The 17,676-nt window shown below is 40.7% G+C and overlaps 1 protein-coding gene across 2 annotated transcripts in view; it reads left to right on the top strand.

Moving 5' to 3' along the window:
* prkcbb (protein kinase C, beta b) overlaps positions 1-17,676 on the top strand; it is a 68,506-nt gene that overhangs the window by 37,256 nt on the left and 13,574 nt on the right. For both annotated transcript variants that reach the window (XM_026346622.1, XM_026346614.1), the window contains exons 8-16: positions 203-299; positions 3,670-3,813; positions 8,829-9,002; positions 10,264-10,355; positions 11,194-11,256; positions 11,425-11,563; positions 12,259-12,339; positions 12,760-12,867; positions 16,833-16,973. In XM_026346622.1, the coding sequence (XP_026202407.1) occupies positions 203-299; positions 3,670-3,813; positions 8,829-9,002; positions 10,264-10,355; positions 11,194-11,256; positions 11,425-11,563; positions 12,259-12,339; positions 12,760-12,867; positions 16,833-16,973 (1,039 nt within the window). The remainder of the gene's footprint in view (positions 1-202; positions 300-3,669; positions 3,814-8,828; positions 9,003-10,263; positions 10,356-11,193; positions 11,257-11,424; positions 11,564-12,258; positions 12,340-12,759; positions 12,868-16,832; positions 16,974-17,676) is intronic.

The following is a 17,676-nucleotide window of genomic DNA, read 5'->3' as shown; positions in this document are numbered from 1 at the left end:
CATACACCACCACACTGAATTTGAAATGAAACACTCAGGATGTGAACGAAGTGAAGACTTGAGCGTTACACCTTGTTGTGAAGCCTCTTGCTGGACCACCATGAAATCAGTGCAGTCAGCAGCTTCATGGCTAATGGCAGCAGTGAAATGCTTAAATTGGAAACTAATTGGAGATTTGACTGGAAATATGCTCTCTCTTCAGGTTTAAGCTGCTCTCTCAGGAAGAAGGCGAGTACTTTAATGTTCCTGTGGCTCCAGAGGGAGAGGAAGGCAACGAGGAGCTACGGCAGAAATTTGAGGTGTGTGTGTGTGTGTGTGTGTGTGTGGCTTCAGTCTATTTGTTTTTTTTATGTGGACGTGTATCTGTGCCTGCATATGTTGGAATGTGTCGGATGGTAGGCTTGTGTGTGTGTGTGTGTGTGTGTGTGTGTGTGCACTGTGCATCTTTGTGTGTCTGAGTGAGAGCCTCTCTGGGAGAGCTGTTAGCACTTGGCAGGCACACTTATAGTACCATGCGGTCTGGCACACTGCAGGTCCAGACGTGTGTGCGTGTGGCTGACCAGTAGGCCCACTCATCAACACATTTGGCAGAGGAGAGAATAACCCCGCTCTGTGCTTTTCCTCTTTTTTCTCTCCTTCTGTCTTGCTGACACTGAGCCACAGAACATTAGAGACTCACTCTGAAATTTATTGATCACATTGTCTGGGGACAATTTCACTTTTGTATTGTCATTTGTTCCTGCCTTAGCTCTAATTGCGGTTTAAGGATTGGCTTATGCTATGAGCTATAGCAGAAATGGGTTTATCTAGTCTTGCTTGATCCACATTCTGCCCAGATGAGTGCATATAAAACCCACTAATCAACACGTGATTTATTTTATCCTTATGATCAGTATGTGAATACTGGACCAGACAACCAGGGATTGAGGCCAAGAAAGCAAGTACATGCATAACACACCTGGGCGTTAAACAAATTAGACATATGGGAGAATTCAACTTTGTTTTAGTCGAGCATGTCTCTCCTAAATTTGTTTTTTCTTTTAGGCCCTGCTAACTTTGTCAGTTGTAGATTTATGCCACTGGCCACTGTGCTAACTTAAAGAAATCTATATATAACATAATGTATATTTATTATTGCATACATTATTCCAGCTTTAGAAGTGTTATGAAATATGTTCCTTGCTAAAAGCGTGGATAGTTACGAGTGTCAGTGTTAGCCTCCTCACTTTCACTCACTTTATTTTGCTTCCCTCTCTCCTTCACTTATCTGTTTTGACCTATGTCACCTTCACTGCTCCCCTGTGTGTTTCTCTCTATTTATCTGTTTTTCTTTCCTTCCATCTCCTCAAGGTCATGGTCCTCTTACATTCACTGAAAAACATTCTCTCTCACACACACACACACACACACATACACACACACACACACACACATACACACACACACTGACACGAGTATGAAGACAACCTCTGGGGTGAAGCTCTCAGAGAGAGAATAGGACAGATACTGGGACAGAGAGGTTTCAGTTCAGTAACAAGAGCCGCATGCCCACGTTTCACTATATTCAGAATCACACACACACACACATAACACTCCCATAAGACACTCACAGCAATAAATAATGCATCTTGTGGGCGTGGGTATGCATGCAAACACACACACACACAGTGGCATACACACTCAAAACATTAGTCATAGAAACTAATGTCCTTAAAACATTGCATTACTCTTAGTATTGTACTTTTTTAAGTTCTGAGGTATTCTACCTACATTTCACTGCTTGTACTTCACTATAATTCTGGTAAAAATGTTCTTTTTACTACACTTTCTGACATCTATAATTTCTAGATTATTAATACAAATTAATATTTGTCTCCATCACTCTTCTTCTGCTTCACTTTTGCTTTATTTGTTCATTTATATTTTTTTATTTCCATCTTTTTTTGAATGCTTTCTCTGTTACAGTTGTCTTTTCTTTTTCTTTCATCAGTTTTTTTATATACACCTGTAGAAGACAGATGCACAGGCAACGGGAGAAGATTTATTTTTAGCAAGGGAAATGCATGTTTACATCTACTATAATTACCAAATAAATTAGAAGTAAACTTTTCTATTTTGTTTTCAAAGGCAGGGTGTTCATTTCCATAGGCTGCAGCAAACAAACTATGATGCAGTATGTGTCATGGAGGTGGTTATATTTCACTGCAACTGCCAGCATTGATGGCTTTGCAGCCATTTTGCCACCGATTTGTTGGCTCTTCTGTGTTGTTTTTTATTTATTATTTTTTATAAGCGGGAGGTATCATAGGTGTTACTAATTCACAGTATCCCAGAATTAGAGCTAGGAGATGTACATGAATATGGATGCCACCCTTACTCTGCATAATGTAGTGAAAGGTTTGGTACTGTCCTAATTTATTGGAGAGAAGCATTTCTGTCACCAGTTCTAGTGCATAGGTTTTGAATCACAAAAGCAAAAAACACTTACGCCAGTGTGAAGAGATTTCATCATTTCTTTTGTCTCCATCCATCATTTTTCACAGTAATACTGTATAGTATGTACAAAAAATATTTGGACATGCCATTATAGACAGATACGGACAGAGAAACCAACAATAATCTCTCAAGGCTTAAAGAGTGTTGCCTTGAGCATGCTCTGCTGCTCACAAATACCTCGACTGCTCCTCTGTGCTGTGTGTGTGTGTGTGTGTGTGTGTGTGTGTGTGTGTGTGTGTGTGTGTGTGTGCATCTGTGTTTGTGTCACAACAGATGGAGACAGAGCCTTTTATCCATTGACGAGTCAAGAAGCGTATGGGTTGCATCACACACCCACACACAGAGAGCAGCAGAGTAGTCGGTGCTTCACTCTGTCAATTTTCAGAGACCCTCAGTGTTTGGATTGGCAATTTAAGACGAGATGTGTTCATCAAATGTAAACATTCTGTACTGTACATCTGTTTCTGAGTGTCCAGACATTTTGTTGATGATCTTAAGATAATTTACCAAATTGCAACATAGCTGCAGCACAAAAGATGAGAGTGACAAATAAATTGAAAAAGTTTGAAAGGAGAGAGACAGAGAAGTGGTGCTAAACATGAATAAAAGAAATCCGAGTGGAGAAGATGAGGAAGAAATGAATTATTTTAGAGAAACAGTACAAAAGTGCTCGCTGAGTAAGTGAGAGAGTGGTTGAAGGACAGAAACAAGGCGAGTGGTGACAGTCATGATTGAATAGAGTGGCCGACTCACAGGGAGGCTATGTTTGTTATGGAAAGTGTGAAATGGGGTGTAAAGTGCCTGTACAGAATAAATAAATTTAAATGAAAGAAAAAGCAAAAAAAACTTTCTTTAATGTTTTCTGCTACCAACTGTCTAACAAAAATGTTTCCTCTGTGCTGTTAGAATACTAATAAAACAAATAAAAATGTACAAATAAAACCTCTTAATGCATGAAACCAATGGAACAAACATGGCTGATGGAAGACGATGAGTAAACTCATCAAACTTCCTCATCGAAATGCTTTTGTTAGTAGGACTAAATACTGTATAATACACTTATGTGACAGCTCAACCCTCTTTTAGTCCACTTACAGGCTAGTATTTTGAATGCTTAAGGTGTTATGTGCTGTGGTATAATATAATCCTCTCTTGTCTCTTTCCTCCATCTAGAGGGCTAAAATTGGTCCAGGCAAGAACACAGAAGGAAAATCGGCCAATGCTGCATCCCGCTTCGACTCTAATGGCAATCAGGATCGCATGAAACTGTCTGACTTTAACTTCCTGATGGTGCTGGGAAAGGGCAGCTTCGGCAAGGTGAGGGCTTCGTTTTGTCTGTTACTTCTTATGTGGCGAAGGTGCTCATTTAGTACGTTGCTATGATCTGTAACATCACACACATTGTCTGTAGACCAGCAGGTGTGTTGTTGGTGGCATGACCACGTATAGATGGATTAAACCATGTGGAAACTTGGCAGCAAACACAGGATGAATCATCTCAGGATGGCAATGCAATGTCTTCCAATAACATTTAGAATAACACTAGTGAGAAGGTTCCTATATTCGTATTGCTAAAGCAGTCTAATGATTATAAAAGAAAAAAGGTATTCTAACAGCAGCGCAAGCACAGAATAGCCATACTATCAGGATATTGACCCCTTAATGTCAGTGAAACAGCAGCGATTATCTGAAAACCTTTGCTAGCATTAGTCACCAAAAGCTCCTGGTCATTCCAGACTCAGCAAAACCGAAGCTGTAAAACCCTGAATGTACTGAACCAAACTAATGTGTGGCATTACTTGTGAAGTCAACCTTTTAGATTTAGGAGAAAAATAGTCTCACTTTAAGATCACAGCAGAAAAGGCAGCTATAGAATCAGATCTCATGTCCCGTCCTGATAGACTGTCCCCACCGTTCAGTCCATCCATCCTTTAACTATTCCTGCTTATCCTTGCAAGGAGAATGGAGCTGGCAGAGTACACCATGGACAGGTTGCCAATGTATAACAGGAGTGACTCATCATTCATCCTTAGATGTACACCTACAGCAATGTAGAGTTTCCAATTAACCCCACTTGCATGTCTTTGCACTAAGAGGTTTTATTAATTATGCAGGAGTGCATGATATCACGCACATGTGAACACATACAGAACAGTTCTCTGTGTTCTATGGTGAAAACCTCTGTGAGCAGTTGTGTGTTTTTGTGCACTGGAGCTCTCTAATCTAATGCACAGGGATCCACGTGCAGACATTAACAGAGAGTCCCGGATAGAGATGGAAAGAAATAAATGTGATGAAGCACAGGTAGACAGAGATGGATGAAGGGAAAGAGACAAAGAGGATGACGTGACAAGTGGAGAGAGTGATGAGAGAGAGAGACAGATGTGTGAGGAAGGCGGCAAGGTTGACATGAATGAATTGAGACAGAGGTAAAAATGTCTGACTGAATGAAAAGCGGAGAACGAGGAAGGAGGGGGAAACCTTGGCAACGGGAAACTGACATGAATGAATGAAAATCCAGTCAAGAAGCAGAAAGAATGGATGTGAGGATGCGGCGAGAGAGAAAATTGGGTAAACGATGGGTAGAGCAGCAGGATGGAGCGAGAGAAAGTGACAGAGAATGACAGAGAAAAGAGAGAGACCATTGTCTGTGTACCAGACTTGTGTGCCGGCCGCCTGTTTCCATGGTAACGGGCATTTAAAGCTACACTCATGCGTCAGTGTGGAGCAACTGAGCAACTCGATCATTACTGGAATACCCAACACACACATATACACAGACTCCTGAGATGTGCACAGATATGCATGAGAATACCTTCTGTAGAAATCCAAAACGTAGACACATACATGTGTACAGAGACATGTGAACAAATATGTACAGTACAGGTCTACACTTACTTGAACTCAGATATACATAAGTCTTAGCTGATTTGTGCTGACTTCAGGGATACAGAAACACACACACAGTGTGACGTGTCATTTTGAAGGTTCTTCAGATTGTGTGGGAGGCTGGTACCTGAGAGCTGCAGGAGCTACTTCAGTGTCTGAGGACATCTGCATCACAATACTGCTGGAAAGTCGTGTGATAACGACGCACACGCTGGTTTCTTATGGTTAGAAACAGGCAGGACCTTGTTTTAATCTGATCCATATTGTCATGGATCTGTGATCTCTGGTCCACGATCGAACTAGGACCTGCATCGCTGCAAACGAGAGCGGTGAAAACATAATGAAGCTGCATGACCTGCTGTTGTGCTGCCAAACTTTGAAGTGGGTCCATGTAGTGCTGATGATGCAGGATGACTTCACCAAAACTGTCCAACCTGTCAGTTCACATGACTTCATGTTCACAGCTCATGCTTTGTTTTTAAAAAGCTGGTGTGAACCAAAAATAGACCAGATTTTTTCCCTTCTCGTCTGGATCTTGAACTGTTGTCTGTAATATGTGTACATACACTGAATTAGAATAAAAGATGCCAGTGTTACAGCTAGAACATAATACAACTCATTTGTTAAGCTGAAAAAATATTAATGGTAGCTCAAAATAATAAGTTTACCCATAGAAATCATTGATAAATACATGGCCGCCTCATTCAGTTTTTTCTGGTGGCCCTTTTGGGACCAGATGGGAAACGCGTCCCGTCTCAGTGAAAATAATTGTCGCATAGACTATATGACAGTTTGTAATAATACAACATAGCCCATTGTAATACAACAGTGCATTATCATGAAGTGCAGCAGAGTGTGGTTTAATTTATTTTCACTCTGCAAGGTCAGCAAAGAAAACACAATGGCATCATTTACGACACATGACAGTTAATATCCTCAGGACGGCTTTGCTGTCAAATGACCCTGAACAACTTTCCTGGATAAAAAGGCGTTGCCGGCAGTGACACATGCCACAATTCATACTTTGATAGAGTGGCCAGTTTCTGAATGACACTTTCTCCAAAATGACTTTGAGTGAGATGATAAATCTCAATGAGATCGTGAAATGTACCTCTGACGCTACCTGCTTTAAATTACAAGTAACACACAACAAAAGAACGCGTGCTTCCTAAATTTGCCGTGTTTAAAAAGCTCCTGTTGTTGCTTTGTCTCCTTGATATTAATACTCTGCAGAGGCATTTTCATTTTTGATGAAACCTGGTGGTTTTGTCTTCTTTTGTGTGTCCTTGTCCTTGTGGTTGCATAAAATGAGCCTTGGGCCAGATGGTGTCCTTCCTCTTTGTTTTAACTTTGTAGAGTTTCTATTTACATAGAGTCACAGTGCTACCATATGGAATGACTCCGTGCATTCACAAACACACATGTTCTCTTGAACATATGTCTAATGATACAAACAACATACATCTAAATTCAATAGATATCTAAATTTTAATTGTGCATATTACCAAGAACACTGCTGAACTGTGGCTACTCTTTATTCAAATACACATTTACTCCCTCACACAGACACTTTAACTGTGCCTTCACCCATCTGTGCTGCTCTCCCTGTAGAATCCCAAACTTAATAACCCCTCTATATTAACATTCGTGAATATGTATAAGACATAAACAGCAGAGCTGCTAAATTACTCATAGAGTTAAAAATTTATGAAGTGGACATAAGGTCACTCTTTTTTTTCTATTCTTAATGGGATTGGAGGGAATATCAATATGTTTTTCTTTGCTTATCATGAGCAGATCGTTTGCGTAACTGTACATGTTGTTTGCAGACATACAGTCTGTCAGATGGACTGGGGATCAAGCTGTGTTGTTTTTTCAGATCAACTGTGCTTTAAATACATCAATCAGGGAAACTCAACTTGAGAAGTTAGGCGAAGTTTCGTAATCATGATGTTCACCCTGCCTTTTTATGTAATTAAATATAAGAAATCCACCAACAATTAGCATCGTGGGAACTATGAGCACACCATGCTAACCATGCAAGGGCAGTCAGTTTCCCTCCACATTACTTATGCCTGTTCACAAACCTGGAATAATAGGAAGAGGAAGGCTATGTATGTGTTTCAGAGATTTTATATGTTCTATGTGCTTTATATGTTATGTTTAATAACATGTGCATGCATATGTCTGTTTTTCTTTTACTAAACAGACAGATATGGAAATCCACACAAATGTTGAGCCTTTGCTTTAAAGTTACAGAGCTCGCATAATTCCCACATTTGAACTTCGGTGCAGAGAACTGGACTTTTCTGACCTGGTCAAAATCCTGCTTTAACTTTTATGAGATGACCTGCAAGCTGAGACTTGACCTACATTTGGCCTGATATTTCCAGCAGTTACTGTGTTCTGCAGGAAAGGAAAGGGGAGAAGACAGATGGGAAGGAAAAATGAGTTTGGTGAGAAACTAGGGGACAAAGAAATGAGATGAAAAAGGAGAGAAGGAAGATGAGACAGGAGCATTTACTCCTCTGTTTGAGAGATTACAGGCAGCAGGAGTCTGACCTTGAGTGCAAGACATTTAAACTGCTGAGCACACACAAACTGAACACACATTTAGTACATCCTGTAGCAATGCAGAGGCATCTCATAATGTATGCACTGGCATCTGTCTGGTTAATGAAACCACCACCTTAGCTGTGTATTCATGTATGATGGTTGAAATTTGTGTTTATGGATGTCTATCTATGTGTCTCACAGATGTTTTCCAGATGTGTCCTAGACATCACAATTAAAGCAAATGGCATTCTCAGTTGCTTGACTGCTGCCAAGCTCTTTCTCTGAGATTCCTTCTGTCTGTCCTCTCCTCTGCCCTTCACTTCTTTCTTCTGAAATTCTCCCACTTTTTTCTTTTTTGTGTTCCCGCTGTCTTCAGCCATCCTACTTTCTTTATCTACACACACCCCTCCAACTGTGTGCCCTAAAATCCTGAAAAAGAATTGTGAAATAAACTCCTCTCGCTCCCACTTTCTCCTTCCTCATGTTGGTGAAGGGCAAAGTAAAGTATAATAATTTAACTGGAGCACAAAAAAACCTTGCCCCTGTTCTCTGCCATTTTATGTGGGGCGACTGTAGCAGGAGCTCAGTTGGTAGAGAAGATGTTTACGAACCCCAGGGTTAGTGCTTCGATGCCCGGCTCCTCCTGGCTACACATCGAGGTGTCCTTGGACAGGAGATCTTGGTTGTCTAACCAAAAGTTAGAGAAGGTTCTCTAATTCTCTCTATCACTCTACTCCTACTCCTGCCCTTTGCAGCACCTCCACTGTCTCTCCTTCTTTCTTTGCATTCACTTCACTCTTCTTTCCTCCAAAATGATGCTGAAATAAAGGAATGAGAGGAGCTGTGATTCATTTTCATATGTCCCCTCCCTCCCTTTGTCTCTTTAGGTGATGCTGGCGGAACGTAAAGGGACAGAGGACCTGTATGCTATAAAGATCCTGAAGAAGGACGTTGTGATCCAGGATGATGATGTAGAGTGCACTATGGTGGAGAAAAGAGTGTTAGCATTATCTGGAAAGCCCCCATTCTTGACACAGCTGCACTCTACCTTCCAGACTATGGTAGGTGGCCCGATCTACACTATCCTCAAAGCAGTGATATGATATTGAGTATATACATTTTCATATACTATAAATACCAACAGCTGTATTTGTAAGTACCATGAGTATTGAGTATTGGAGTATTTTTGCATTAAGCTCATGTGATACTGATTCTAAATACTAGTTAATTCAACTTCAACTAGTAAAATACTAGTTGAAGTGTCCGTGTCCGCATGTTCACAGATACTGCACATAGTTTGATCAGACGTACGTCCTGCTGAAGGACACGGTACCTCAACACTGCTGGTGAGCACCGTGGTCTTAACAGCAACAGCCCTGTCTGCTTTCGCCGCGAAGGGTCTAGAGGATCCACAGTATCCCCCCAACAAGCCACTCCTCCTCTCATCTAATGCCCATCTTCTATTAGCTTACCCTCACGCCTACTCCAGAATCTGACAGCTGATAGCAATCTTAAGTACCAGATCATAGATGGGGCCAAGACAATGATTAGTGAACATAATGTGTTGTGGATCCAACAGAGGTTGTGTTTACAGGCTAGATAAATACACGTGCACACATAAACTAGAAGCGAGTTTGTTAATCCTTCTCAGCACTAATTCTCTGACCAGAGGAGGGTTTTCGTGCACATGAGGCTAAGCGGGCAGTTATACACATAATCAATTATAACAAGGCAAGTATAGACACGTGCATACTGCATAGGATGTGTAGTGCACACGCAAATATTCACACATACAGTGTAGACACACAGTGAGCACATTCTGCACACAAGCTCTCATAAAACTTATCAGGCACTGCAGGCAAGCATACTCTCTCAAACATACTCTCTCACAGATGCATTAAAAGCCCTAACTCTCTCCACAGCTTCACAATATTCCCTCCAAACCCACATAACCACTAACCAGATACCTCACATACTGTGCCTTATTGGCAATTTCTGTAGATAATGGAGGAGAATTTGGCTCGTAAATTGATGCTGCTGTATTTTTCTGAAAACTGAACGCTCAGGCAACAACCCAATCACCTCTTTCTCACTGTCCTCATCCTCCGTCTCTACCTTTTATCCCTCCATTTTCACTTTCGATGTAATTTCTCCTAGATCTCTCATTTTATCTTCTTTCATTTGATCCGACACTCTATATGTACCTCTGATCAATCTCATACAGTGTCATCATCTCTTTTTCCTCACTGTCATCACTCTGTGACCGCTCGTGAACATCTATATTTGACCTCTCGTTCTCTGGATACTGTTATTTCTCCGTAGGATCGTTTGTATTTTGTCATGGAGTACATAAATGGTGGAGATCTCATGTATCAGATTCAGCAGGTTGGCAAATTCAAAGAGCCCCATGCTGTGTAAGTACACACACACACACACACACACACAAAGCAGCATTTGTAGATGAAAGCTAAGATACTTTTCAGTGCTGTCACAACACAAAGTCTTAATCCTCTGCTTATAGGTGTTTAGTAATATTTTTAATCTTATTGAATAAGCCATCAGCAGTTTGCTGGCTCAGGTGATGGATGAGCAATCCAAGCAGAGCCCAGGGGTGAAATGTTGTTGTACTCGTCGATGCACGTCGCTGCCCCAAAGAACTTTAAAGAAATGAAAGTAATCCAGCAGTTTCGGAGACTTTTCAGAGTGTGGAATACCTCCAAAACTGCAGGATATAATTAAGGTACCCGGTGAGATCACTGGTGTCAAGAAGAACCAGCGTGCTGACATATTTGACAAGCGGGCTGTCGGGGAAGCGAGAGCCGTGGAGGAGTTTGCCCTTCACCTGTCTTAAAGGGAATTAGTTTCTTCCTTCTAGCAGAAGGTTTGGAGAACTGAAGGGCAAGTCAAATAGGCTGAGGAACTCTTTTATCAAAGGCCATCAACTTGTAACTCTGTACTCTCAATAGTCTCTGCATATTCTACACTGCTCTCCACACCCTCAAAATGCCTCTCGACATCTTTTACACGCACTTCACTAACAGATACTCGTGCAAACATAGCTGACTGCACGGTCAGAGTGTCCAGACTCCTCCTGTTGATCTTATCAGCTGCTCTCCAGCTTCCAGCTCCAGAGAGACATTGCTGACCTTTATGTTGCCACACACACATGCACACAAATGATCCTTCTGTTTTCACCCCGTCCTTTTCATCAGCCCCTTTCTAATTAATGATGTTGCTTATGTTTGTGTGTAGATTCTATGCAGCAGAGATAGCGATTGGCCTGTTCTTCCTTCATTTAAAAGGCATCATCTACAGGTAACCTCCACGACATTTATATCAGACCACATATGCACAACACAGAACAAGCTTAGAGCCAGTCCATAAATAAAAAAAAAAATTACAATAAAATAAAAGCCAGAAGAAAAAAGGTCCACATTGAGTCATAGATTGAGCGTCGTCTCTCTTTGTTCTGTTTTTCTGTAGAGATCTGAAGCTGGACAATGTGATGCTGGATTGCGAGGGGCACATTAAGATAGCTGACTTTGGCATGTGTAAAGAAAATATGCAAGATGGAGTCACCACCAAGACCTTCTGTGGAACACCAGACTACATCGCTCCTGAGGTAAAGTATTTCCGTACATGCTCTGGTCTTTACATCAGGTTAATGTTCATACATACTGCAGTATGAAAGCATACAGCTGCTGAATAGTACTTAAAGTACTACACAGTGTGGTGGTGGAGGTAACCAAGAACATTTACTTGTACTATACTTAAGCTGAGTATTTTTCCACCTGCGTTCCTCTACAATTTACAGGGGGATACAGTGTATTTACTGTCAATAATACATACAACTGGCGCTGAAACCTTCAGTTGATTAATAATGTTTAGTAGTTAAAAGTTGATTGACAGAAATTTAATAGCAAAGTTTGGCTATTGAGATTCTTTTATTATTCATGTAAACATTAAATCTGATCTAGTCTTATTCTTCTTCTGTTTAATGGTCATTTTATTTGATTATTATTATTTTGAATTACGACTGATCATTTATTTTAAAAATGCCATGAACCAAACCCTAATTACCAAACACTACAACCATGCAATCAGTTAGTTAATGAGGAAAATGATCTGCATTGATCCATCACGGTAAATATGTAACAATTAGTTTCAGTGCTGCACTTAAAAGTTTTCTACAGCTTAATCAACAACAGCAGAAAACACTGCTTAAATAATAATACATCAGTTATATTAGTGAAACTACACTAATCTAATAATATAAAATAATAATTAACATGTATTGCTATACCCTTTATATTTCAGATCATAGCCTACCAACCTTATGGTAAATCTGTGGACTGGTGGGCCTTTGGAGTTTTGCTGTATGAGATGCTCGCTGGACAGGTTGGTGTGTGTGTCTGTTTGATTGTGACATGGCTACATGTGTGTTTACTCTCTAACTTTTATAAATAATAAATATAAAACAGAGAAAATCTTTTGAAACGGCTCAAACGTGTGAGTCAAGCTCTTCTCTCTCTCATTTGTATTCATAGCCCAACGTGGAAACAAACACTCTGATTGTAGCATTTAAAATTTGACATTGTGTAATGAAAGGTTAGCTATTAAATTATGTCCCTTAATGAGTTTTTCTTTTGTGGCATTAATAATTGTTAAGAGAGATGTCACATTTTCAAATCCTGATATCTCATTAGGAGGGGATATTGTGAATTTGTGAGCCTTGCAGGCCTGTGGGATTTAGAGTTTTAATGATTAAGTTTACATATCCTCTATTTGTCCTGTGTGTCCCTCTCCTCTACTCTCCAGCCTCCGTTTGACGGTGAGGATGAGGATGAGTTATTTCAGTCAATCATGGAGCATCACGTCTCCTACCCGAAGTCACTGTCTAAGGAAGCTGTCGCTATCTGTAAAGGGGTGAGTGTACACACACACACAACACAAGTCGTTGCCTATTTTGCAAGCTCAACCTTGCTCCTTCTCTTCTCATAACACGTCCTGCCTTTCACACATACACAAAAGAGAGAATTGGGTGAAACTTGGTGAGGAAAGGAAGCAGGGGCGAGAAAAGGGAGGAGGGGACCAGAGGAAGGAGGAAGAGAAGGAGGCAGAGAGGGACATCAAAATTATCTGCATAATTAAAACCATTGTGAGGGAACACTTATTTGGAGTGAAACAACATTGTTCGCTCTTGCTATCTGCCCTGCTTCCATCTTTTTCTGTCTCTTTCTCCTTCTCTCTTTCTGTCATAACGCTCTCCTCTCCTGTCCTTTCTTTGCAGTGTTTTATTGTTAAGCCGCCGTTTCACTTTTCTTTTTTTATTTTAATATACATACTCTCTCTCTCTCTAAAACACTGACTCTGTACTGCTCTAATAGCCTAAGCCTGTGCAGTGTGCTCAGTTGAGTGTAGAAAGTCCTGTTCAGAAAAGACCAACCAGATCGAAATGATGCCATGACACCTCCCCACCAGACTGGTGTGTGTGCATGTGTAGCTGTGTGCATCTATTCTATATCAATACCGTCACTTTTGATGAGAACTTTGGAGTTAAATTTAGGTTAGGATGAGAGTCAAGGTCAAAGTTAGCATATAGCCTCACAGCTATAAAAATACACAACGCGAGCCGTGTGTGAGCCGATTACTGCTATAAACAGAGTGGGTTGTTTCTGTGACATCACTGCTGTACCTCTCACCATACTCATCTCTCTGCACTTCACTGACTACCACAAACCTCACACACCGACGCATACGCTGATGTATGTAATGTTTAGACACACATTCGATCCTTGGGTCGTCTCTCTACTGAAGTTATTTTCAGGAAACAACCAAGTTAGTTAGCATTAGTGAGCGTCATCACATGCTTTACTGTACTGTATATCACATATGCACAAAGAAATCAAATTTAAAGATACATAAAGATGAAACTAATATACTAAATACGTATTATTAAACTCCATCCTTACGAGATGCATAAAATAACATCCAATAAGACACGCAGACTCTCGCATACACCCACTTGACTGTTACCTAGCTGAAACTAAAACGCTATAACAGTATAATACAATTGTATGATTGTTTTAGATGCTGTAGCTTGTGTTGCTGTTGAGCCTCACTGATATACATGCTGTAATAGAAACCTGTGTCAGTAAAATGCAATTCAATTGAACAGCACCACACACCTCATCTTCCAAAATGATTATCAAGTTGATTAAACGCCTTCTCTAAAGCAGAACATTACAATAACTGGATATTATAACTTTTATGATGGGAGGACTGTTGGATCAGGCGGTTTTAGTTCTACCTAGGTGTACACATGGATGACTTTAGTCATACTTTATGTCCTCATACTACATTTAAAGGCAAAGGCACTTATAGGCAAATTGATGACACACATTTTCACAGTGATACATGTACACACACACGGACCGTGTGATGTGTCAGTGATGATTACTCAGTGGCAGTGCTACAACAGTGGATCTTCAGTGGAGCATGTAAGACTGCTTCTGTCCTCCCCCACGAGTCCCACTGCGTGCTGCCCGCAGTGCCAGGGGTTAACTATACGTGTGTGTGTGTGTGTGTGTGTGTGTGTATGTGTGTGTGTAAAGACTATATGAAGCTTTTCTCTACAAGCAATACATGATATTTCCATTTAGAAAATGATAAAAGAATCACATCAAGTTAATTTTTCAGTACTATTTTAATCTGCCAGATTGAGGCGTTACAGCCTTTGTGAAACACACATTCAAGTGAGTGTTCAATAAGCTTTTGTAAACATTTTGTGTAAAACAATCTAAAAGTAACACTACAATTTAATCTGGTATTACTGACTAACACAAACAGATTTGAATTACTGTAGATCACTGAATTCACTCAGTTTGATTCCCGACTGTATGACGTGTGAAAGGGGAGTGAGCTGCGACATTTCCACTCCCCCGCTTCTATGCAAACCAACCATCCATATTTCATAGACAGTAGTGACACACACACACACAACTTTTGTCTACTGCTGTGCCTCATGGCATCCAGCATTTCAAGAGCCATGGAGAGCATCCAAGGTTGTGTCTCCCGTTACTACGGGCCTTCAAGAGATCTCTGCAAATAAGGGCAAAACCCATAGTCCACACAAACAAACTGTGCACAAAGACACATTAAAACAATAAAGCAACTAATATAAGGCTTCAACCTAAAGACATCTTTCACAATTTCAGCATTTTAATGTTTAATGTCGCCAGTATGAGCAAGAGGAAAGATAGCAGGGTTATAACTAGGTATTTACAAGGTAGTAGCGCGCAGCACTTTACTACTCGGTAGTAGTGGTAACGAGGTAAAGAAATGATGGCTGGAGTATTTAATAATAATGAAACGGGTAATATTTAGGCAGTAACAATGATAAAATAACATTGTGGAAGTTGTGTATTGAAGTAACTCCCCACACATGAAGCCTTGCCTTCAATAAACTAATAGACTCAGCTCCACACACCACTACTGTTTGGGAGAAAGAAGCATTTGGAGCCGTAAGATCACTGAGTCCATTTGTTTGCTAACTCTGAAAAAGCTGAAAGTGCCCATCAGTGAAATGTCTTCTAATGTCAGCTTTCATCCTGCGTTGAAATCAAGAAGCCCAGAAAGTAAAAGAAATTCAGTTCTTTGGTGAATGAAGCTAATTTGGTGACCAGCCATTTTTACATATCCCATCAATACCCTGCAATCAGCGCCCTGTTTCAGGCCTTGTGGTCGACACAATGTGCTGCTGTCTTTCAGTTGATGAAAGCAGAGTCTCAGCCACCGTAGAGTGAGCAAGTGTGTGTGTGAGTGTGTGTGTGTGTGTTAGTGTGTGTGTGTGTGTGTTTGTGTGTGCATATGTGTGTAAGGTTGACTGACCCGTTAAAAATGTTATTTTAGTTCTAATGTAATGAGTTATGACTGCTGCTCCTGAGGGAGGAACACACCACCTACATACACAAAAACACACACTGACATCATTAGCCTTGATGCTGTTCTTAAGATTTTGTGTGGACAGACATCATAAACGGTCCTTAATTACGCCTGTGGACAAACTGCTGCAGTAAAAGATTAAAAAATATTCAGACGTCTGCAGGCAGTGGTCTGGTGGTTTATATTTGGTCCCTAGGGAGAAGCATCTAAGATGATAGTAGACGGGATGGATAGTTAAAAGGAGGGAAAGGAAGAAGTGAAGGAGAAGAACTAATACTAAAAAGTTATTTATAAATGTAGATGAATGAAAGGAGGAATGGTGGATGGTAACACTGAGGGAAAGACAGGAATAAAGGAGATGAAACTTTAATAATTCCAGAGGGGAAAATGTGGGGCATCAGAGGAGCACACTGACTGTAGATCAGATACAGACCTGTCATGTAGTTTAGGATTATGCCTACAGCTCATGTAAATGTTACAAGTCAAGATACCACACATCATTAAAAAGTAATAATTAAAGGCATTGAGCCAGTGATTATTGTACTGAAACATTCCTGCAACAGAATAAATAATGCACCATTTCCAGTTATTGTGCTAAAACTTGGTCACAGTGGGATCCTTTCAAAGTACTACTTGAAAATATTACCCCATGTTTCCATCGAATATAAATAAAGAAGCAATAAATTAAAATGACGAAACATCCCTGCTAGCTGGCTGGCATGTCTATAGACTGTGGTAACAGTATTGAGGCTGCTGAGAAGACAAAGTGAAAAATATTTCTTTCAAGATCAAAATGGTAAAACACGACAGTGAAGCAAAGACAGGTGGGAAAGAAATCGGGGAAAGAGGAGAAAAGTTTCCATTAAACAGTAATGAAGTACAGAAAGGTTAGATTGTGGACAGAAATTAAGAAAGGAGACGATTCCTTCTTCTCTCTGCTTTTCCAGCTCATGACGAAGCATCCAGCGAAGCGACTGGGCTGTGGTCCGGAGGGGGAGAGAGACATCAGGGAGCACAGCTTCTTCCGCTACATGGACTGGGAGAAACTGGAGAACAAGGAGGTGCAGCCTCCATTCAAACCACGAGCGGTAAGTCTGACCCCACCCAACCCAAATAAGCACATGCACCACCACAGCAGAGACCAGTTTCATTCCTGTCCAGATGCTGCTTAAAATAACAAGTGTTGCTGTGGCACCTCTTCTCTAACCTCCTTCACATGCTATCTCTGCTCTGTCTCCTATTTTTTTTAACTCACATATTTCACTTTCAATGTGGTGTTTCTGTCTCTACCCCCTCCTCTTTATGGGACAATGCTCACAGGTAAGTCAGGAAGTGATGGTGATGGTGATGAGTGTGTGGCTATAAAGATTCCAGCTGGTTGTGAAGATGATAAGAAATGTGCAGGAAAGGCTGTGGGTTGGATGAGAATGATGCTCAATGTGGTGATGATGGTGAGAAGCAACCTCGTCCTCACGACTCATCTTCCATTAATATGCGTAGCGCTTGATTAATTCAAATTATACCTTGCACAGGTACCTGATTCATCCCATGCATTATGTTCTGTACAAAAAGCGTGTTTTTAGGAGACAGGGTTGCCCCAGTTTGGTGCAGTCACATTGTGCATGAACCAAAAGGCTTCATTTGGGTTAGACTGAGTTTAGAGTAAACCTCCAGGGAACGAACAGACGTCCATACAGCGTGAGCAAAAGTGACCTGAAACAACTGTGTTTTGCTTTTGCTGTGCTTGTTTTTTTCCCTCTCGGCGAAATTAGTTTGATCATAACTAGTGTC

This window comes from Anabas testudineus, chromosome 8 (assembly GCF_900324465.2).
Source record: "Anabas testudineus chromosome 8, fAnaTes1.2, whole genome shotgun sequence".
Taxonomy (NCBI): Eukaryota; Metazoa; Chordata; class Actinopteri; order Anabantiformes; family Anabantidae; genus Anabas; species Anabas testudineus.
This window is presented reverse-complemented; position numbering and strand designations above follow the sequence as displayed.